General features: G+C 40.9%; 2 protein-coding genes across 3 annotated transcripts; both read right to left on the reverse strand.

The window, feature by feature from the left end:
• Nucleotides 1-92: 92 nt before the first annotated feature.
• Nucleotides 93-15,198, reverse strand: slc30a5 (solute carrier family 30 member 5). Of its 2 annotated transcripts, none has more exons than XM_061799789.1 (16): nt 14,710-15,198; nt 14,423-14,545; nt 13,755-13,821; nt 13,585-13,670; nt 13,391-13,478; nt 11,419-11,506; nt 11,251-11,327; nt 8,753-8,923; nt 8,213-8,534; nt 6,720-6,928; nt 4,730-4,887; nt 3,599-3,728; nt 1,652-1,871; nt 1,350-1,576; nt 558-686; nt 93-392 (listed from the first exon to the last, which is right to left on the reverse strand). In XM_061799789.1, exons 1-16 carry the CDS (start codon nt 14,778-14,780, stop codon nt 222-224), a joined length of 2,337 nt encoding a protein of 778 aa, XP_061655773.1. In that variant the 5' UTR covers nt 14,781-15,198; the 3' UTR covers nt 93-221. The 2 variants fall into 2 exon arrangements, with proteins under 2 accessions (XP_061655773.1, XP_061655774.1); XM_061799790.1 differs by having other exon boundaries at nt 8,213-8,501; nt 14,710-15,197.
• A 1,940-nt stretch (nt 15,199-17,138) lies between these two features.
• Nucleotides 17,139-22,888, reverse strand: LOC133465042 (annexin A1-like). Its single transcript, XM_061747395.1, has 12 exons — nt 22,821-22,888; nt 22,663-22,750; nt 22,457-22,562; nt 21,577-21,671; nt 21,074-21,187; nt 20,732-20,822; nt 20,089-20,225; nt 19,930-20,023; nt 19,589-19,684; nt 17,873-17,931; nt 17,607-17,729; nt 17,139-17,500 (listed from the first exon to the last, which is right to left on the reverse strand). Exons 2-12 carry the CDS (start codon nt 22,729-22,731, stop codon nt 17,444-17,446), a joined length of 1,041 nt encoding a protein of 346 aa, XP_061603379.1. The 5' UTR covers nt 22,732-22,750; nt 22,821-22,888; the 3' UTR covers nt 17,139-17,443.
• Nucleotides 22,889-24,485: the final 1,597 nt, after the last annotated feature.

Consider the following 24,485-nt stretch of genomic DNA (forward strand, 5'->3'; position numbering starts at 1 on the left):
TTTTACTCTGCGCCTAAAACTATTCAAAATCAATGAGACCACACACATTTAAGACTAGGCTGAGTAGTCAGAAAAAACTGACCGAGTATGGATTAAAAATGACTATATTCTGATTTATTCAAATCTCACACACACACACACACACACACTGTACATTTCCATTGAAAAAGAAAAAAACCCATTGAAATTAACGCAATTTCAGTGGGTCCCACAAAAGGGCATTACATGATACACGTCCCATCATTCAGATGTTTCATGTACTCCATCTGTTGCGTCATGGCTAAAACATCCTGAAATCCGGTGCTGAGCCCAGACATGTGCTGGAAGTACGCATCCTTTTCCACCTGCACTGACAGATTATTCACTCCGGCATCTTTCAAAATGGTCGTCACCTGCAAGAGAGCGCACAATCAGACCAATTACAGCAATCTGTCATCAGAAATAGTGACAAGCTAGAGATGTATAATTACTTTACAACAAACAACTCAAAGAAATGTGTCTGTCAAATATCAAGTCTGCTGGGAAACATCAACAAAGAAGCTGTAGTTGGCACCGACCTGCTGTATAATGCGCTGCTCCACCACATCTGACATGATCTGAAGGTGGATGGTCCCTGCGATCATGTTGGCTGAATGTCTCCAGAAATGAGGGTCTCTGTATGACAAAACTCCTTCAATCTTCTCAAGCTGGGAACACAACACAAAAGGTGGACAGGATCAATCAACTGACAGTAGCATACAACTTCAGCCATAGTAGACAATACTGTACATGGTCTACAGCTGTTCTATCTACAGCCACGACACTATGAACACTTCCTTCTTCCAAAGACCGGGACTTGGATTTGTCATATTTAAACACAGCGAAAGCCAGTTACATCGCAGCTCATCGTTCGCACCCCCAGTTTAGAGGCGATCCTTTTTCATAGGTTTTTACGGTATACTGTACAAGCAAGTTTGTACATTTACAATTGGAATTTTGTGTTCGCATTAAGCTTGTGGAAATTCATTCGATGAAATTACATGTTTGGTAGAACATTTTGGTTTTCAAATATTCTATTTAATTCTATTGTGTTGTATGTGTCAGTTTTACAGTAAGCGTCAAGCGGGAGTGACAAACAGCTGGAAGCAAGCTCGCTTTGCCTCTTATTTGGAGAACGGTGACGGAGAGAGTTAGAAAAGGGGTAGTTAAACATATTTTAAAAGTGTGTTTTAATAAGTTTAAATGTGTATAAAAAGGGGTAAAACGCTAAGAAAAATGTCTTTGTATAGTCTCTCAATATGGCAGCTGGCTCTGCATGTATCCCCTGTAATAAACGGGGGTTCATTGTATCCCCATATCAGTCTTCTCACCTTCTGCAGAGCATTGTTCAGTTCCTTCTCATGCTCTGGGGGAATTCTCAGCAGAAGAACCTCGCAAGCATCCTTGAGTAGAGGGATGACACTAAGGAAGATGAGTGTGGCGATGAAGAGGGAGCAAATAGGGTCAGCGATCAACCAGCCAAACTGGCGGATGAGAATGGTGGAAATGATCACGCCGATGCTGCCCAACGTATCAGCCAGGATGTGAAGGAAAACACCTGTGAAGAAGACAGAAGGATTACATCTGGCCTCCCGAAATATGACTTTCAATTAGGCAGTGCGAGCAAGTGCACCTCTCATGTTGGCATTCATGCCTCCGCCGCCCGAGCTGTGGGAATGCCCGTGTCCGCCGTGAGAGTGGCCATGACTTCCGTGGCCGTGGTCGCCGTGGGAGTGGCCGTGGTGTGAATGGCCGTGATCGTGCCCCGAGCAACTTTTACCGCCGTGGGAATGAGCATGGCTAAAAGCGCAGATTCCCACCAGGTTGACCAATAAACCGCCAACAGACACCGGCTACAGGAGACACCATATAAACATGTTGACAAAATTGTTGATGGAAGAAAAACCCACAGCGCTCACAGAAATAACTTGAATCTGACACAAGTAAGAATAAATTAAAATTAACCAATGAAAATCAGACATTGCCTTTGAATTTTGCTTCAACAGAATTATTTTTAAAAAACAAAAATGATGGCACCCTTAATATGTTGTTGCACAACCTTTTGACGCATCACTGCAATCAAACTTTTGGAACTTTCAATAAGACTTCTTGTACCTCTCAGCAGGGATTTTGGCCTATTCTTTATGTCTCAGGTTTTGACTGGCTTTCTCTGGTCAGAATGTTTCAGCCCCTTCCACAGATGTTCAATAAGATTTAGATCAGTGCTCGTAGAAAGCCACTTCAGATTCATCTAATGTTTCGCTCTTAGCCATTCTTGGGTATTTTTAGCTGCATGTTTTTATGTATGTCATTATCTTGTTGCAACACCCATGCCCCGCGACTGAGACCAAGCTTTCTGACACCGCGGTGGCAGCACAATTCTCTCTAGAGTAGTCTTGAGATTTTATTGTACCCAGCACAGATTCAAGACACCCTGAGCCAGATGCAGCAAAGCAGCCCCAGAACATAACAGAGCCTCCTCCATGTTTCACAGTAGGAACAGTGCTCTTTTCTTGGTATGCTTCATTTTTGTGTATGTGAACATAGAACTTATGCGCCTTGCCAAAAAGTTCCAGTTTTGTCTCGTCTGTCCAAAGGACATTCTTCCAGAATCTTTGTGGCTGGTCAACATGCACTTTAGCAAATTCCAGTCTTGCTTTTTTTGGATTATTTATTTTCAACAGTGGTGTCCGCCTTGCTCGTCTCCCATTAAGGAGTTTGGCTCCAGTTCTGTGGATCTTAAATTTCTGAATAATAGGTGCAACTGTAGCCACAGGAACATCAAGCTGTTTGGAGAAAGTCTTATAACCGTTACCTTCAATGTGCTTCTCTATAATTTTCTCTCTAATTTCCTGACACAAATATCTGATATAAAATATGATTTTCACTGGTTAATTTTCACGAAATTCTTATTTATTCTGACTTTTGTCAGATTCTATTTACTCCTGTGACCACTGTGGGTATCAACAATTTTACTATACAGTATATTATTACTTTAATACTTCTGCAATTAATTGCAAAAATAACAAAGCATTGCGACTCTTCAGAAAAGCTGCTTTACAATCAGCTTGGGTTGGCCTAGTTTGACCTTCACTGGAAAAGAATGAGCGATGAATTGATTGAGAATAAAACAAATCAATACTGTACCTCGGCTCGGTCAGTCCTCACGTTCGTTTGGTAAAGGAAGGCGATGTTACGAAAAAAACGCCAAGCTATTAGCCTCTCGGATGGATCCTTAAATAGTGTCTTTCAACTGGGCTGCGACTGCCTACTAAGTGGCCATTTCTTTGTAACACTAGCTTTTTGTTTGACATTTGTGGCATGCAGACGCCATGTCTAGGAAAGCCTGATGTTACTGACATGCTTTATGTAACGCCCATGCGGACTCACAACATTCTGGCTGCTTATTAAATGCTGAGAAAAAAAATATTGAAAATGAAAATGATTATCTGTGCAGATTTCTGTGCTCACATTGTTCAATATGAAATCAATATTTGATAAATCCTACAATAGAAGATCGACCTGAACGGGCATTGGGGGTAAAAGCTTTTACGCGAAGATGGAAAAGAACTTCACTCACAGTCAGCATGTCTGTGTTTATGTTGGGAGGATCCACTAAACGGGTAACGGACTCCACGAAGACAAAGAAAGCGATGACCATCAGGAATAATCCATTGATGAACCCAGAAAGGATTTCAACACGACCATACCTGGGAAGACCACCATATATTCATTTTAAACACCTATCTGAATTTGAAAGTATATTGTCACCAGTGTTGGGAAAGCTCATTTTCTACAGATTAGTTTAAAGTTCAGTTCACTGTTCAAAAAAATGAGCCAGTTCAGTTCATGATTCAAAGTTTTGAACAATATTCACCATTCCAAAAAATGAACTAGTTCAGACTTCCTCCCCCCCCCACCCCTTCCCAATATGTTGCTGATGAGCTATCGCACTCAAAATACTGGCATTTCATTTCCTTATCGTTGCCACCCATTCAGTTCACACTAGTAGCCAGCTGCAGTTTTCACCCTACAATCTCAAAAACATCTTTTTATAAAATGAGGAAATAAACCAAAAACAGGACAAAAACTTGAAACACAGCATGACAGGAACGGTGGTAAAAAGACATTGATAACTTTGCATCGTTTGCAGCTCGGGCTGACTATATGAACTAAATAATTTTATGTATTCTTATATTACAAAACAAAATAACTTCCATGTGATGACAGTGTGATCGTACAGTGTTCTAACTACAGCATTCTGATACAAATAATAATTTTCCTCGTAATCATTTATTCTAATTATGTACTGTAGTACAAAAGAACCACCAAAGAACAAATTCACTCCTATTTACGCAGTGTCCCTGAATGCACCTCGCATTCTCACGCAGCTGCGACATGCCTGCCATGAGCGGCTGAATCGGTTGCCAAAATACAGCCTTATTCTGCCGACATATGGAGGCTCGTATATAGTGTTTTTCAGAGGGGTTTTGTCCTGGAAGTCCCTTACAAAACCTGGCCCTCTTGAATTCAAATCAACACTCTGACGCCAGAATGAGTGCGCTCTTAATTACCTTCATTAGTCAAACATGAACTAAGTTCAGGTCCAGTTCGCACAAAATATGAACGACTTCCTGAACTTCCGTTCATTGAACCCGTTCAGGTACAATATATGCTGGTGAGAGGGCTGCATGTTCTGCCTCAATTTTACCCGTAGGAGAAGATCCTGGTAGCTTTCCAGCGGGTCATCAGGGCGGCAAACAGGCCGAGTACCAACGCGGAGCAGTCAAACAACATGTGGAAGCCATCCGAGATCAGTCCCAGGCTGTTAGTCCAAACACCGTAAAAGAGCTCAACAAAGGTGAAAGCCTGGAACACAGAGATCCTTACGTAAATGTCGATTGACAGCAGAGGCTGTGAACTGCAATTTTTGCTCTGGAAGTCAAATCTGAGGTTTTCTTTCACAGAAATACAATATCCGATTTTAACTGATTTTTACCCTTCGCTTATAGAAAAAGCAAAATGAAAATCACATTGTTCAAAACAAGTTCAACTTTTTGTTTGTGTTCCCTTCTGGGAAGCTTTCAAACAGTTTTTGCTAAAACATCAACTTCCACAGAAATAATAGAAGTGAATGGTTTTTTTCTTATATATATATATAATAAAATAATAATAATCATATATATATTAAATATATGTATTTTTAGAAAATACCTTCTTTAAAAACATGTAAAATGATCCTTAATAAATTAACACACTCCTCAGCATCCCTGGTAAAGTCTATTCAGGGGTGCTGGAGAGGAGGGTCCGTCGGGAAGTCGAATCTCAGATCCAGGAGGAGCAGTGTGGTTTTCGTCCTGGCCGTGGAACAGTGGACCAGCTCTACACCCTCGGCAGGGTGGGAGTTCGCCCAACCAGTCTACATGTGTTTTGTGGACTTGGAGAAGGCGTTCCACTAATGTGGGCACGATGGATGACTGGTTAGCACATCTGCCTCACAGTTCTGCGGACCCGGGTTCAAATCAGGCCTCGCCTGGTGGAATTTGCATGTTCTCCCCGTGTCTATGTGGGTTTTCTCTGGGTACTCCGGTTTCCTAGAAATCCGAAAAACATGTATGGTAGGCTAACTGGAGACTCTAAATTGTCCCTGGGTGTGAATATGAGTGCTAATGGTTGTTGCGATTGGCTGGCAACCAGATCAGGGTGTACCCCGCCTCTCGCCCAGAGTTAGCTGGGATAGGCTCCAGCATGCCCGCAACCCTCAGGAGGATAAGTGGTATGGAAAATTGATGGCTGTTGCAAAACCTTTGGCCAACAGTTAGCCACTCATGAAAACTAGTGGCAGAACCCTGCACACTGCACGACAGTTCAGTCAGCTTGGGCCGGAGCGCTCTGTGCGCGGCCGGCCTAAGAAGCGCACACCAGCCAGGGTGACTTTAAAGTACGGAAGCCGCTAAAAAAAACTAATCAATTGGAAAAAGGAAAACCATCCTGATAAATATATTTGAATGAATCCAGAAAAATCACCTTTCAGTACATGACAACAGACTTGATGATTGTTTTATGATGTTTGTTATTTTATCAGTGTTTAGCTTTTTCATGGTTCAGACTTTGTGGCCACTGGTACTTGCAGAGTTGAAATTGGAAAACATTTATTAGACCCAATAATGTGATATCTGAACCCTACCACGCATTGATTTTATTGAATTTTATCCTTGAAGATTTGGAAATGCTCTGCTTTGCTGTGCAGTACAGAGGGGGATTTGCAGAGCGGCGCAATATAACAAAGTAGTTTCCCTGTACACCCCCCGAGGTGTACTACTTCTACTACCTTCTACTAGTACTTACATTAAGGGCTTAAACACATTCTTAGGGGATTCTCACTCTTTTCAGCCATTTTTGGAGAAACGGAGGTCTTGTAATGGGTTGCGATGCAGCGACATACACACCTGCCCAAACCTTTTCGTTTAAAATGCTTCAATTACAGCTCTCCAATAGAATTAACTAAATGTAATTGCCGGGGAATATGCACATTAAAAATAGATGAGTTCCAATTAGAAATCCGTGAGGAACTCAGGCCGCAAATTCTGGCCACGATATAGCGAGGGATTCCTATATACTGGGCTCTGACTTTGAAATTCTAATTATTTAATTTCCCATGTTGAAGGGCCCATGAAGCAATCCCACTGCATTGCACGTACCAGGTTGAGACACAGGAAATAGAAGATCTGTCTCGAGTCGTACTCCTCCAAGATCTGTTTCAGGGAATCTTTGATGAAGCGCGGCAGGGACTGAGACGTGTGATGCAAGGCGTCCCCCATGAAGTTGTACAAAGGAGTCCCTTCGGGTGAGTAACCGACCAGGGTGCCCTTTTGACCTTTCTTTGATGGGGATGAGAGGATACTGGATGCTGCAGAGGAGGAAGGAAGAGAGCAACTGTAAAAAGCTTTTAAAGTGTTGCATGTGTGTCAATGACATACATACTTAAAGGGGACATAGAGTATTAATAAAATTGAACAGGACAGTTCCATACAAACATTTGAAAACTAAGTATGAATGGTTGTTTGTCTATATATATATATATATATATGTGCTGCAAATGGCTGGCGACCAGTCCAGGGTGTGCACAAACACTCGCCCAAAGTTGGAATAGGCTCCAGCTCACCCTTGACCCCAATAAGGATGAGCGACATAGAAAATGGATGAATGCATGAATGCAGGAACTTCAGTTTCCACAGTCCTTCTCTGGTTTTTATTTTCCAAACTTTTATGCTTACGGATGGACAAAATGAAAACAAAGAAAGGCTTGAGTTGTGCGGTAAACGATAGTCTAGTGATCTTGCGTGTGGCCATGGCCTTTTGATCTTTTCCACATTTCGCACAAAGACCGCTTTACCACTTGTTTCCCCCAGCATGCCTTTTCACCAGTTTAACAGTCCCACTTTCTCACATTATTAAATGTTAAACTGTGTACATTTGTGTGGAAGTTGTATTTGGCTAAATGAGCCAGTGGTGGCTTCGCAGTTCGCAAACCCACCATTCATTTGCAGTCTGGATGGGGTGGAAGCGGTGAACATTTGCTCAGGAGAAATCTCCAGAAGTCTCCAATAAGACCACAAAAATTCCCTACATTCATCACTTTTTCAGTCACTCAATATAGTCGCTTTGTTGGAAACACTGAGTAGACACGCTTCTTTCCATTTCCTAACTCCGCCACCGGTCGTCATCGAAAAACAGAAGTTGTACTCTGCATTTGACTCTTTGAGTCTGGACTTCAATTCCTGCATCAGGGGCGGCCGAGATGGCAAACTACGATATCCATCCATCCATCCATCCATCCATCCATTTTCTGAGCCGCTTCTGCTCACCAGGGTCGCGGGCCTGCTGGAGCCTATCCCAGTTATCATCGGGCAGGAGGCGGGGTACACCCTGAACTGGTTGCCAGCCAATCGCAGGGCACATACAAACAAACAACCATTCGCAATCACATTCACACCTACGGACAATTTAAAGTCCAAAAAGGCAATTTTCTCCGAAACAAAAAACTCAATTTCTCCAGAACTCACAATCTGATTTGAAAATTCTTGGTGTGTTGTACTCAGGTTGAAGCGGCCATTCCAACCAGACTCATTTTGACAGAAAGTCATTTTTGGGAAATCTTGTCATGTTGCTATTTTGAGAGCATCGTACTTACACATCATGAAGAAGACAGCACTGACGAGCACCCCTCCGGAGAGAACGTGCTCTGTGCTGCTCTCCTGTGGTGATTTGCTCATAGAGCGCAACTGGTCGGTCAGCGGGTGAGTCCAGAAGTTGGCGAGAAGCAGGGCGCTGGAGAAAAGAGCGATGGCGCCGTATCGGGCGCACCGCTGCACCTCCATCTTTGCATTGCAGATGGCCTCCACATAAAACTCAAGGATCACCACAGAGAAGATGATCATGGCAAAAGGCAGGAGGAGAGCAGACCATGACTCAACCTTACTCTGTGGGGAAACAGTGGGAAGACCAGTTGAGACCTGAGTGAGAGTGAAGAGAAAAATATGCGTGCTTTTGTGGGTGAGTGTTAGGTGCGTGTTTTTATTTGCATTATCACACTTGATGTGATAAAATACGCCAAGAACATATTAGACACGGCTGTGAATTGTTCACTGTGTCTGATTGAAACTGCTGAATGTAAGCGTGTCTCAGTTCTCAAAGAAAGTCTAAAGAAACGTAGCAATCATTTTGCACTTACTTCGGTGGTGGCTGACAGCACTATGACCCAGGGCAGCAGTACCACAGCAGACACCAGGTTGTCCAAGGCATACAGACGCTTGGCGCCACCAAGTTCCACTGAGAGTTTCCTGGAGACTGTGTGGAAGCCCACCTTCAGGCACAGAGAGACCACTAGCAGCACAACACCACCCTGATAAGAAGTATTAATACAGTGCAGTACAGTTGACAGTGTTAATACAGGATCGTTTTTAATTTGCTTGGGTACCAAAATGTATCTTTACATTGCTGTGAAAAAGGATTTGTGCCCCCTTCCTGATTTCACTTTTCATTTTTGCTTATTCGGCACACTTAAATGTTTGAGATGAGAACAACAATATTTTGCAAAGACAACCCAAGTAAGTATACAACGCAGGTTCTAAACAATGATTTTATTTGTTAAGAGGAAGAAGAAGAAAAAAATCCTAAACTATCCGGCGCTACCCAATAAAGGTAATTGCCCTCTGAATCTGATTGGTTGTGTTCCACTTGGTAGCAAAAACTCAAATCAAGCGTTTGTGATAAGCGGTCATGAATCTTTCGCAATGCTGTGGAGAAATGTTGGCCCTATCTTCTTCTTAAATGCCAGTTTAATGTCACACCCCAGCATCTCAAATGGATTTAAGTCCAGACTTTGACTTGGCCATTCTATAACATTGATTTAGTTTTTTTATGAGCCATTCAGAGGTGGACTTGCCATTGTGTTTTAGGTCGTTGTCCTGCTAACCCGCCTTAGGTTAGATGAATTTGAGGGTACAAAGTGATGGCCGGACATTCGTCAGAAGGAATTTATGGCAGACAGCAGGATTTACTGTTCCATTAAACACAGCAAGCCGTCCAAGTCCTAAAATAGGGAAGCAGCCCCAGACAATCACTGCCACCACTATGTTTGACTGCTGGCATGATGTTCTTTTTTAATCAAATGTTGTTGGGGGGGGGGGGTTACAAAAAGTTAAACTTTTGTCTTGTCAGTCCACATAATATTTCTCCAAAAGTCTTGGGCATCATCAGAATGTTTCTTGGCAAAATGGTAAATGGACTGCACATTATCAAGTCAGACAGGTATTTCCACCCATCTATTTTCTGAGCCGCTTCTCCTCACTAGGGGTCGCGGGCGTGCTGGAGCCTATCCCAGCTATCTTCGGGCAGGAGGCGGGGTACACCCTGAACTGGTTGCCAGCCAATCGCAGGCCACATACAAACAAACAACCACTCGCACTCACATTCACACCTACGGGCAATTTAGAGTCGTCAATGTTTTTGGGATGTGGGAGGAAACCGGAGAGCACGGAGAAACGCCACACAGGCGGGGCCGGGGATTGAACCCCGCTCCTCAGAACTGCGAGGCAGACGCTCTAACCAGTCATACACCGTGCCGCCCAGACGGGTATATATTTTATTTATATTTTCTTTGGCCAGCAATGGTTTTTGCCTTCAAACTCTGCCATAGATGCCATTTTTGCCCAGTGTCTTTCATATATCGTTGAATCATTTGTGAAGATTGACCTTAACTGAGATCAGTGAGGCCTGCAGTTCTTTGGATGTCGTTCTGGATTCTTTTGTGACCTCCTGGATGAGCCGTGGTTTCACTCTTGGAGTTATATCGGTTGGCCAAACACTCCGAGAAAGGTTCAACACAGTTGCCAGTTTTCTCCATTTGTGGGTAAAGGCTCTGACCACTGGAGTCCCAAAACCTTGGAAATGGCTTGTAACCTTTTCCAGATGGATAGTTTTCAATCTCTTTCCTTGTCCTTCCCAATTGTTCTTGACATGATGCATTTCTTTCTGAGATCTTGTAGTCTACTTCAGTTTGCCTGACAAGGTACTATTTCATCGATTTCTTGATTCAACAAAACTGGCAGTGATCAGGCCTGGGTGTGACAAGTTAAATTGAAGTCAGTTTTCCAAAAATGGTGGTCAATCACAGTTAACTCATGATATAACTGCAGGGCAGTAACCTTTTTACATAGAGCCAGATAGGTATGGTTTAAATACATTTTAGCATTTAGTTCAGTTATCTTCGGAAGATATTAATAATGGCCTGACAATCTGAAAAGTTTAAATGTGTTTAATATGATAAATAAAAATCAGGAAGGGGGCAAATACTTTTCCACAGAACTGTACATGGCCCACGAAGTTGCAACACTTAATCAAAATAGAATTACAGGGGGTCCTTGGTTTACGACGTCACCAACATTCGTTTCAAGTCAACGCACAGCGCACAACAAAGTCGTCTGTGCAGCGGCATAAGAATTCATCGCCTCATGGTACAAGACTACATGCTCAGTTACCACCGTAATTACTGTTTTTCATTTGATGGTATTATAGTAATGGCCTAGAAGTGTTTTTTGTACAAATATTCACTGTAATTATGACTTTACCATTGCATTAGAGTAGATTACAATGCATTCTGACTTATGTACAAATTCAGATTACGTTTCCACCGTGTGAACGTAATTGTCATAAACCCACTGTACTTACTTTGTGATCTGCAACCCCTAAAAATGCGATGGCAGTGTAGAGGAAGTGAGTTAGCGCACTGTCATGATGTCCCTCAGCTAATTACGAGAGAAATTCAGGCTCAAACACAGGAAACAGAGAAACGGGATGTTTAAAAAAAGACTAACATATTATAAGTATTAAGGATACGATGCTCAGCCATTTTTGCCATGAGATCATCATTGTCGAAGAGGAGGAGGCAGATCACTGCGATGATGAAAACAGCAGCGCCTCTGGTCTGAAAGACAGATGTGCAGAAGTTCGCTCATCAGTACTGTAGGAAACGTTAGCGGTTAGAGAGAGAAAAAAGGAGCGTCACTTCACTGAACTCCAATAGTGGTACTTTCTATGCTGTACGCAATAGAAATCGGAAGAAAACGCTTAGGGGCTAAAATGTGGTCAAAAAGCTGTTTGTCAAAATACAAGCCCAATTCCAATGAAGTTGGGACGTTGTATTAAACATAAATAAAAACAGAATACAATGATTTGCAAATCAACGTTCAACCTATATTTAATTGAATACACTACAAAGACAAGATATTTCATGTTCAAACTGATAAACTTTGTTTTTAGCAAATAATCATTAACTTAGAATTTTATGGCTGCAACACATTCCGAAAAAGCTGGGACAGGTGGCAAAAAAGAGTGAGAAAGTTGAGGAATGCTCATCAAACACGAGTTTGGAACATCCCACAGGTGAACAAAGCTAATTGGGAACAGGTGGGTGCCATGATTGGGTATAAAAGGAGCTTCCCTGAATTGCTCAGGCATTCACAAGCAAAGATGGAGCGAGGTTCACCTCTTTGTGAACAAGTGCGTGAGAAAATAGTCGAACAGTTTAAAGACAATGTTCCCCATCGTACAATTGCAAGGAATTTAGGGATTTCATCATCTGCGGTCCATAATATCATCAAAAGGTTCAGAGAATCTGGAGAAATCACTGCATGTCAGCGGCAAGGCCGAAAACCAACATTGAGTGCCGGTGACCTTCGATCCCTGCATCAAAAACCCACATCGATGTGTAAAGGATATCATCACATGGGCTCAGGAACACTTCAGCAAACCAATGTCAGTAAATACAGATCGGCGCTACATCCGGAAGTGCAACTTGAAACTCTACTAGGCAAAGCAAAAGCGATTTATCAACAACACCCAGAAATGCCGGCGGCTTCTCTGGGCCTGAGCTCATCTAAAATGGACTGATGAAAAATAGAAAAGTGTTCTGTGGTCCGACGAGTCCACATTTCAAATTGTTTTTGGAAATTGTGGACGTCGTGTCGTCCGGGCCAAAGAGGAAAAGAACCATCCGGACTGTTATGGACGCAAAGTTCAAAAGCCAGCATCTGTGATGGTATGGGGCTGTGTTAGTGCCATATGTGAAGGCACCATTAATGCTGAAAGCTACATACAGGTTTTGGAGAAACATATGCTGCCATCCAAGCAACGTCTTTTTCATGGACGTCGCTGCTTATTTCAGCAAGACAATGCCAAACCACATTCTGCACGTGTTACAACAGCGTGGCTTCGTAGTAAAAGAGTGCGGGTACTAGACTGGCTTGCCTGCAGTCCAGAGCTGTCTCCCATTGAAAATGTGTGGCGCATTATGAAGCGTAAAATACGACAACGGAGACCCCGGACTGTTGAACAGCTGAAGCTGTACATCAGTTCCCAAATGTTTATTGAATGTTGTTAAAAGAAAAGGTGATGTAACACAGTGGTAAACATGACCCCGTGTCAGCTTTTTTGGAACCTGTTGCAGCCAGAAAATACTAGTGAATGATTATTTGCTAAAAACAATCACGTTTATCAGTTTGAACATTAAATAGCTTGCCTTTGTAGTGTATTCAATTAAATATAGGTCGAACATGTTTTGCAAATAGTTGTATTCTGTTTTTATTTATGTTTAACACAACGTCCCAACTTCATTGGAATTGGGGCTGTATAATGCTTTTCAACAGAGAGAGTTAGCGTGTCATTTCACATTTTTACACATAATGCACACCCATGTCCATTATGTGAGGAGTTACACTCGTAGCATGCTGTATGTAAGCTGTATATGACATCAACACATCAACAACAATTATCATAGCCAATTTTTTAAATGAGGAGTAGAGCTGTTTACCTTTGATGGTCCACCTCCTGAGCTGGTGAAGAGGACACCAAGAAAAGCAATCACCACCACATCACTGTGCTCAAAAAGCAGTAATGTCCTGTGAAAGACACGCATCAGTTTGAGACTCTCAACCGTCTCTGTACAAGTGCACACGCACAAAATGAAGAAACCGTCATGTATTGTTGCATGCACATTTACCGTACCTCAGGGGTCCGCAAAGAGTGAGACCAAAAAAGCCCAGTAGGGATATGATACAGCTGAAAACACTGTGCTTTAGTAACTTTATCCACTAGAAATAATTGAAAGAAAATGGGTTAATCATCATAAATGTGAAGGACACAAATGAAAAGGAAGGAAAACCAATATAATATACCTGTCTTTTTGAGATGACTTTTCCAGAAGAAAAAGGTTTTTGAAAGACAAGTAAAATAACAGCAGACCTGAGAATAATGGAATAATAATAATGTTAATGTTTTATTGACGATTGAAGACATTTCTACTCTCATCTAACAACTTGCGCCGCACTGATTTTTATTATCAGTCTCCTCCAAATCAGTTGTCTATTGTATTACATCTTTATTATGGTGTATGACTTGGGAGACATGCTAACATCCAACACTACAAGTTGCCCCTCTCTTTGAGTACAGCAACAGTGCAAGCTTTAGGTCACTTCGGAATTAGTTATTGTGCTGTTTCACTTGAAAATCAAGGAGTCCATGGATTAGTCACTCTTGGGATTGACCACACTCACAAGGGTTTGTGATCCAAACTTTTATCAACGGTTTTCCTAGCAGATGGGGGCGCACGTGACACATCCCACACCACAGGATAATCGCTGAGGATAATCTTTCACAGACATCCAACATTTGGGCATTTTCTGACTTTAATCGTAAAGGGGGTGGGGCAAATCTTCACATTTGGCCGGATTGTCGGTATGTGCGTACCCCTTAACTGTCTTTTGCAGATCAGCGATTCAGAAGGAAGGAAATATCATTAAAAATAAATGAAACATCACCTACTAATAGACTTAGGAATACTCACCCTAACTTTAATATGAAGATGAACTGAACAATATGAACCACCTTTAGAATGTCGTATGACTCAAATATCCCCAAGGCCTTCAAGATCTTTGAGATGACCAGTAACACTATGTACCTGGTTAACCTGCAGATGATAAGGACAGCATATGCATGTTGTTACAAGAGTATACCAAAGAAGGGTTACACAACGAAAAGCTCACATGAACAAATGAATCATGAATATCAAGCTAACGGAAAATAAATGATTGCAGTAAAATAATATTAATTACAATGAACACATATTTTTACCTGGAATTGGGAACCTCAACCATCCCTAGATGCCCCCCAGAAAGGACATTGTTGCTGTATTTCTCGTCCATTTTCAGCCGGCTGGCTTTCCGTCCCGAGTATCCTTATAGCATTACTGCTATCTAAGAAGTGAATTTAACTTGTGGCTCATTTAGCAAGAAAGCGCAGCGACAGCTTCCTCTTTACTCCGATTCAAAATACTGTCATAATTGCCCTTTATTTCCACCCTAGTTGGCAAACGAACCATAAAGCAGCTTTATGCGGAGGTTAGCTATGAGCTAGCTAGCCAGGTGGAATCTCAATAACACTAGTTGTATACGCCCTTTTAAAAGTGTATACATGTAGTTACAATAGTTTAAGGGAGATAAATGGCATTTGTTCCAAAAACAATGGCAAATAAAAACCTTTCCAGACTGAGCCAAATTGTGCTAAACCCACTTCCGGACACGATAAACAATCCACGTCATGTTAAACTTGAGGAGAGTCACTGCTGCGGATTTAAGGCGCTGGACAGTTCTGACTCGTGAGATGAGCGATTGCGTCTATGCGCAGGATATGGTCACAAAATTAAAAAAAATAAAAATAAAAAATTATGACAAACGTACTGTTAAAACTTAGATGAATTTTTATCTGCACGAAGAAAATGCAAATTATCCTGTAAAGAATAACAGAATACTGTAAATGCTACTTTAGCTCATTATGGGCGTATGCGGGGCAATGCTTAGCGCGATATTGCTCATAGGGGCCCATCTATTATATATTCTGTAATCGTGGTTATCAAACTTTTACACCATCTATCACCTAAAAAAAAAATACTTCGCTCTCCAAGTACCACAATCATGACCAACATTAAAATAAAGTGGAGTAGTAGTAGACATGGGGTTGAAAAACGAGGCAGATGTTTTATTCCTAAAAAGTATAGTTTATATTCAGAGGTGGGTAGGAACGCGCTACATTTACTCTGCTATATTTACTCAAGTAACATTTTGGATCAATTGTATTTGTCAGAGTAGTTTTAATGCATCATAATTGTTTGCTTTTACTTGAGTGTTTATGTTAAGAAGAAACTGTACTTTCACTCTACTACAAGAATTTACATGCCGCTCGCTACTTTTATTTATCAATTATTGTGTGCGCGATCTATTTTTCGAATTTCTTTTTTTTTTTTCCGATTTGCGCAACAGCACCAATCCAACGTACCCACAGTGACGTGTGACGGAAATTCACCAATCAAACGACCCGAGAAAGTCACATGTCCGCACAAAAATCTTCTTTTGGGTTTGGCGGGTTTGATTTATTTATTTATTTATTTATTTATTAGATTTATTTTCACCTCACCTTTCCAAAAGACAAATAAATCAATCGAATTTTACAAGTTCCACGTTAATAATGAAAAAAAGTTTGAAAAGGATTTATTTTAGTCAAAATTCTTTTACATCACAAAAACCTGGGATTTGAAAAGGGGTGTGCAGACTTTTTATATCCACCTCAGCCTTGTTCCTGTTTTTGTAATCCCTGCCTGGTGAGCCTGTTGTGCTGTTTAACAAGTGGAAACAAAATAATACATAATAAATAAAGACCATTTCTTGGAGCAAATTTCCCTGAATGTGTTATTTTTGGAATGCTTTCTTTATTATGTTTTAGATTAAATGATATTGTTCAGCAAAATCTCAATTTGCACATGCGTATTTTATTTTTATTTTATTTGACGTTCATGCTCTGATTTAAAAAAAAAAAATTAGAAGTTACTCAGTTGTATAGAAAATGGATTGATTATTCTGACATTTTTTTCCAACCAGAATGCAGCCCAAAATATCACAAACGGTTTGGTCGTAAGAGCAATTTGTTCGAGGCGAATTACGGTCACAGCTCGCCCCCTTGCTGAAACAGTCAATTTGGCTTTTCAATGTAGTAGCACACTAGTAGATACACATGTACGTACACTGGATATAAAGTCGACACACCCCGTTCAAATGCCGGATTTTTGTGGTATAAAATAATAAACCAAGATAAATCATTTCAATTTGTTTCCACCTTTAATGTTACCTACAGCATGTCGCTCAATTGAATTTGTTTATCTTTTTGAGAGGGTAAATAAAAATAAACAAGTGAAATAATGTGGCTGCACAAGTGTGCACAACTGGGATGTGACTGTGTTCAGGAATAACTAATCATATTCAAATTTATGTGCAATGGTGTCAGCTTTTAAGGGGCTTCTGATGACCCCCAATCAAATCCATTTCAATTGTTCTAGTAGGCTTTTCTTGACATTTTTTGTGCTTTCTAGCAGAAATCAGTTTTTGTTTCTCTTTACAATTATAATAGCCCCACGTCAGCTGGGATAGGCCCTCAGGTCACCCAGAAAACTAATAAGGACATTAGGACAGGTGGACGGATGGATGGAAGGATTCATTTTGGAAAAATAAATGTGCACAGCAACCAATGTATTTTATTTTGGAGAAAGAAGTTTATGTTGAGAATTTATAGATTCGAACAAAAAAATCAAAAATAAAAAAGTATGAACATTTTGATTAGGAATTGACAATCTTAAATCTTCTCCCTTTTTATCTTTTGTCTTAGTAAACATACAGCATGGTAAAACTACGTCGTGTCTGCTATTATTACTGGTTACCGACTTTATTAATGCATCGACGAAATAAAATTCAATGATGATGTCATGTCCACTAATATAAAGATGTAAGACCTCTGACTAAAATCCCAGTGAGGTGGTTTCTCAGTGCGGTCCACACAGTCCAAGGAGGATGTTCTCAAAGTGATGCTCTGTGTCTTTCTGTGAAACACAGTCAAAGAATGTTTTTGGAACCCAAATGCAAAGATCATGACAATCAATTAACTGCAGCTTAGCCTTGCAGGATAGGTTGCATATTTGATTGTACCAGTATGTCCTCCTGTAGCGTTGAGTCATACATGGCCCTGTATTCTTCCAAGATCTTCTTCAGGTCGACCTCCGAGCGGCTAACCATCACCCTGATCAGCGTATCTTCACACGTGCCATGGCGCTGTGAGAGTATATTAGTAATCCCCCCCCCCCAAAAAAAATGCTAAAGCACAGGGCCAGGCAACATCTACTTCCAGTATGTGACATTGAAGAACATATGAAGAATCATACAAAAATAAAGCCTACTGTTGTGTTCATTCATACCTCCATAGCTCGATGGAGCTTCTCAGCAAAGAATGCCGGTGTGCTCCATGCACATTTCACTTGTCAGAAAAGAAACAAAACATCCTTTGAAACAACAAACACTTTGAAATGATATTTCTTGCGCTTGTATTTTTTTTCCCTCTCTATTTTAAATGGTTTTTTTTCTTTGTTTTAAAAATGCTTTTAATCATGTAAAGCACATTGAGTTACCTCGTGAAATGCGCTATATAAATAAATTAGCTTTGCTTTGCATCCGTTCATAAATCAATTAGCAATCTACAGAAATGGAGACAAACATCAATTGACGAATTACAGACCAATATCACTGCTTCCACAGTTCTCAAAAATCTTGACAAATGTATTATCATTATCATATCTCATATCATAAACCCAACAGAAAGTAAGCTATCACCTTTTACCTTTGAATTACAATACATTTCCATTGAATCTTTTACAATTTGTTTACAACTGGGTTTCTAGCATATTTTTGAGGTATATTTACTTTTAAGTGCAATACATTTTAATGGACTCATTTTTCAGCGCTCTGATTTTATTTTGCTGTGTTTATGTCCATGTGCTCATGTTCACACTCCGCACAATCTTTTAATGGTTTACAATAATATTCAATATACTTTTTAGGAATAAAACCTCTACCTCATATTTATTAACTTTCAGGCCTGCGACGCTACTGTATTTTTATGTTGGTCATTGCGGTTGTACTTTTAAGTGCTGTTAATATTATACAAACCTGCCGAGGCTGCATTTAACAAACGCTACTACTCTATATTTTTTGGAAACCCAAATTTATTTTGGGGAGGCTAAACATCGGTTTGAGGGGGGGCTAAGACAATCAAACTTTGGCATGAATACATTCATTCCTTCCTTTTGCGTATCGCTTATCCTCACCAGGGTCACCAGGGCGTGCTGGAGCCCATCCCAGTTATCTTTGCCAATCGCAGTGGACATATAAACAAACAACCATTCACACCTACAGGCAATTTCGAGTCTTCGCTCAACCTACCATGCACGTTTTTGGGATGTGGGAGGAAACTTGGAGAAACCCTACGCGGGCACGGGAGAACATACATTTGATTTGAAACTGGGTCCTCAGAGCTGTGAGGCACATGTGCTAACCAGGCGGCCAACACGCTGCCGGCATTAATAATTTTGCCGGGCATTCGAAGTGTTTAGTAGGGGAACTTCAAAGTGCCACTCAAAAGTGAGCATTTAACATGAGATTGGGGGAAGGCACTCAAAGGCCAATAGGAGGGCTTCATTCATACCAACCATGCAATTAAATCCCCCGAAAATGTAATCCACAATCAATCAAATATTGATAATACAATATTTTTTTACTGAACAGAAGACGTACCTTCAGGTATTGCGTTATTTCTGTATGTTTGTTTTTGAGTTCGATATAATGTGCAATAGTCTCCCTTAGTTGTTTTTCAATTTGTAATATTTCCCAGATTAGTGGACTCCAATGTTGTAAATGAGACCCAAAATAGATCATTGTTGTTAGATCACCATTCAAATGTAGAATTGTGACCAATATGTGGATTTCATTTGCTTATAATATGTTTTTCTTTTGCTCTGAGGCTTTAAGTCTCCCCCCAAAAAGTGATACTAAAGCCAGTCGACACTCAAGAATTGCACTTGAAATGCGTGCGTGTCCTTCTGTATTGTCACGGAAAGTGACATTGAGGGCATGCTCACCAATGTCAATGAGACAATCTTCAATGTCTCCCCGCAGCTCAACGTTCAGAGCTTTAGGTAGCGTCATGTCGCTGACACAGGCGTACCTCTGGAATGCTAGTGGGCAAAAGTGGGCAGACAGTCAAACATGAAATATTGATTTTTGGGCCGCACAGTGACTAGTTAACTTCTCACTAACTGCATATTGACATTGTTCTTTAGTCTGCAAGGCACGTTCCACCTGTTACACAAGATGGGTGTGGTTCCACCTGTCTGTTCACTTCAGAATGTCTAATGTGGTGAGTCAAGCATAGCGGCTGCATCTTTCACATACAGTACTTTTCAGTCACACAAGCGCTTACTTTTGGAGAGTTGAGGTCCGCTGCGTGTGGTCAGGATGTCGACGAAGGCGGAGACTTCGACTCCTTTTGTATTCTCGCCGGCTTCGAACAGAGTCTGCAGGTGCACAACACAGGAGGAATAATAAACTTGGAAGTCATGCGCAGAATATCCACTTTTACCTCTGCATCCTTTTGGGCCAGAGCCATGTCAACTTCTGTGCTCTCATCTTTGTTTGCCTTCAACATAGCCAGAAGGGCTGTGGTGAAGTCACCCCTCGTTTCATCCTTAATAACATCCTCCAGGTCATCCCCGTACTCTGAGGGAGAACAGCGTTGAAATGCTGAATAAACCAGACAAATACACTCTTCAAAATAATATGTGATTGCAGTTGTTTGCGAGACTAGCGCCCATTCTGCAGCTCATCCGCCCCCATTCTTATTCACGGGTTGAGTCAGAAAAAGGGGTCGAAAGGACACATTTTCTGTCCGTAAAGTTAGGATTAAGAATTTGGTACTCTCGGACGGATGATTGTTGAATTTGAAATTCATTATTAAGTTGACATTATGTGTTAAAGTCCAGATTTCTGTACGGCAGGCAGAAAAACTGTGCAAATGTGTCAGTGTCATGATACTCCTTGAATGTATTCAAGTTGAAAGGCTTTTGCTTTTTGCGTCAGCTGATCCTAAACTTTGGAAGAGCCTTTCATGAACTACTACCAGCAGTCTTACGATGGGCTTGTTTTATGCACATTAGAAGGTTTGTTTTCTCATTTCCCTCACCACTGTAGCGCCTTGAGCTACTTCCTACAGCAAAAAGTCAAACCTTCTTTATAGACTCTCTTCAACTCTCGGAGCTCTTCATTTGACCTGGTTGCCAGAACCTCTACTAGGACATCTTCATCTGTGCCCAGTCTCTGTTGCGACAAAGTGAAAATGTATTGATATATATGTTACAGGGAAAGATTTCTTGTTAATATCACACTACACTACCATTGACACTGGTTGTAAATGAACGTTCTTTCTTTCACTTAAGCAGCACTCTCGTGTTTTCCAGTAAATGTACTTTGATTTATCATGACTGCATATTCACAAATAAAATAGATCAAGTTGGTAAGATTTGGAAGTAAAAAATATTCCATTCTCTGAGTAAAACATGGATAACAACCTTTGTCGCATCTCTGATCAAGTAGGCATCAAAGTGAGCTGGCGGCATCAATAAGGCCAAAGAGATGTCCTCCAAATCTGACCTGAGCGCAGACTTCAGCGCTCGATTCAGTGACTGCAATACATGGAGAAAAGAAGAGTAGACTTTATGGCAAAGTCAAGTAATCCATCCATTTTCTGAACCGCTTCTCCTCACTATCCCAGCTATCTTCGGGCGAGGGGCAGGGTACACCCTCAACTGCTTGCCAACCAATCGCAGGGCACATAGAAAAACAAACAACCATTGACACTGTACCCTGCGATTCAATGGCGACCAGTCCAGTGTGTAACCCGCCTCCCGCCCCCCCCGGCCCCAGAAACAGCTGAGATAGGCTCCAGCTCACCCGTCACCCAAATGAGGACAAGCGCTATAGAAAAGGGAACATAAAATGTGGTTGACATAGCTAACTTTCACACAGGTTGGGTGGGCTCGATTCTCAGTGCTTTGATGGAACGTAGCGCTACCTGGCCGGTGGAAGCCTCATAAACGACTTTGATCTTCTGTCTCTGCTCATTGTTTCTTTTGACCAAGACTGAAATGATCACATCCTCATCCACTCCTGCAAGAGAGAAATGTTACTTTTCTCGAATATATATCAGAGGGGTCAAGTTCAAGTCAGCGAAATGATTTATTGTTAGCCTAATAGCATGGTTGCATTAGACAAATTCAACAAACAAGAGTCCAGTTGCAGATTACGATGACCTGAATTTACACACATAAAGAAAATGTTTGAGCAAGCATATTGGTATTTTTTAAATTGATATTGTAACAGTAACTTCAAAATGACTTTGGTCATTATTTGAACGATATCACTCTTTCTAATAAACGTATTTTTTTTCGACTCTGCATCTGCACAAACTCCCACAGTGACACACAAGAGCAAGCTAAATGTAATGATTTCATATAATTGAAAAAATTATATATATATAATTTTCTGGTCAACATTAGGACATTTATTTGTTCATAAAATCCAGCATTTTTTAAAAATTGTTATTATTAATTCTTTTTTTAATCGATTGCAGTGCCTTACTTTTTGTCTAAAATCCTACTAAATGTGCAGGAACTCTAGAATGCATGGAATGAGAAAGTTTGGGTTTTGAAGTGGATTCTTTCCACTTGAGTACTGAGCGCAGACCGCGATGTCAGAATTTGTTTTCAGACTTTCCGACTCAGTACAAGCTGTCGTCTTTCCGTAACTAATGAAGCCGCCGTCAAGACTGCAAGTGTACGGAACAAGTTTCTTTGTAGCCAAAAATGAGCAATAACTTCAAAGTAGATTTGGAATTCATTGCATTATGGCCTGCCATTCAGTATTTTGAATACGATTAGCAAGGTTGCCTATACCTTTACTCTGAATGCCACTCTGTAGAACTGCAGCATCTTTGCTTGCATTGAAGTCGGGGTACGGGGCCACTGTTCCGTAAAACACAGGCGTCACTTTCCCTTTAACCTAAAAGAATAGGCACAAGGCACTGAGAGGTTTGCGTCCCCCCCAAATGCAAATCATTCGTTTAGCTCTGCATGTCTACAGGCGAGCTAGTGATACTCACTTTAATTGTGTCATTGTCAGGGTTTCTGTCATGAATGATATTTTGGTAGAATTTCCTGAAGAAAGACATCTTTTCTGGGCAAGATAATCCAAAATAATCTGGAAAAAAAACAACAAATAGTTGGAATGAAGATAATTTGTTATTGCTGACAAACGTACCTGTGCTGTTAAAGACAGTGTTCACACTCTACTTTGTAAACGAGAGGTGTGAGGAAGTTTCGAAGTAACTCCACCCAACAGATGATTATGCAGGTTTTCCTGTCACCTGTACGAGATGAGCCAATCGTCTACCCTCTCTCCAAACACAACACACCCAGCAGTCCATAGGTTTTTGCATCTCTGACCGGTTGGGTGACTTCTGTTCAGAGTTGTATTGTGAATAAATGCTTCACCCTTTAATCAAACAATGTGTCATTCGCACAAACATGCAACTCAACAGGCAAAAGTGGCGACTAGACATACAACCGTCGGTGTACGACACTTACTGGTGAAGTGATGCCAAATAAATGCTGATCTGAGACCACCATCATGACAGTGTGCTGTTGTATTATGTGGCAAAACCGGATCGTCTTCATTTTTCTCATCGATCCACAGTCAGCAAAGTTAAACTCAAAGCAAATGTATTTATATAGCGCATTTCATACACAAGGGAACTCAATGTGCTTTACATGATTAAAAGCAGTTAAAAGCAAAGAAAAAAACAGCTAATAAACATTTGAAAGAAAGAGAAATTTTTTGGGACAATTAAAATAGCGTACAGTGCCAGAAATATCATTTAAAAGTGGATGCTCTAAAAAGAATGAGGAAAAAAACAAGAATTTGGAACCTGCAAACATTCACGTCACTTCTGTTGGCAACTTCTTCCGTTTGTGTGCAGCATAATAGCTAAATGCTGCTTCGCCATGTTCGCTTTGGACTCTGTGCGCCACTATTTGACCCGAGTCTGTCGATCTCAGAGCCCTACCGGGTTTATATTCCTTTAGCATTTCTTTCATGTATTCAGGACCTAAATCGTTTAGTGATTTCTAGACCAGTAGCAGAACTTTAAAATCTATTCTAAAGCTGACTGTACGTCAGTGTAAAGACTTGGATTGAATTGGAGTAATAAGCTCTGACCTCTTTGTTCTGGTCAGAACCCGAGCTGCAGCATTCTGAATGTGCTGCAGCTGTTTTAATGCTCTTTTTGGGGAGTGCAGTCAGAAGACCGTTACAATAGTCAAGTTTACTTGAGATAAAAGCATGGATGAGCTTCTCCTGGTCTGCTTGACACATGCAAGCCTTCACTCTGGATATGTTCTTCAGATGGTAGAAGGCAGTTTTAGTAATTGATTTGATATGACTGTTTAAAGTCAGGTCGGAATCTATTAGAACACCAAGGTTTCGGACTTGGTCTTTGGTTTTTAAAGAGAGTGACTCCAGGTATTTCCAGGTACAGAAATCCTCTTTTCTTTATTGCCAAAAACAAGGATCTCAGTTTTGTTGTGGTTTAATTGAAGAAAACTTTGGCTCATCCAGTTATTTATCTGTTTTAGATACTGACACAACACCTCAATTGAACTGTAGTCCTCTGGCGACACTGCTAGATATAACTATGTGTCATCTGCATACATATGAGAGTCAAAATTAAAGTTCTGAAGACTTTGACCCAAGGGTAGCATATATAGGCTGAACAGGAGGGTTCCAAGAACAGACCCCATTGGTCATTGTCATTCGATGAGATTGAATCCTCCATACATTTTCTCTTGTATCTTGGAGGCCTATAAATTATTGAAACAATAACCTTTGGGTCACCTTCAACTGAAAAACAGAGATATTCCAAATACT

The sequence above is a fragment of the Phyllopteryx taeniolatus genome, chromosome 15 (assembly GCF_024500385.1).
Source record: "Phyllopteryx taeniolatus isolate TA_2022b chromosome 15, UOR_Ptae_1.2, whole genome shotgun sequence".
In the NCBI taxonomy this organism is placed as follows: domain Eukaryota; kingdom Metazoa; phylum Chordata; class Actinopteri; order Syngnathiformes; family Syngnathidae; genus Phyllopteryx; species Phyllopteryx taeniolatus.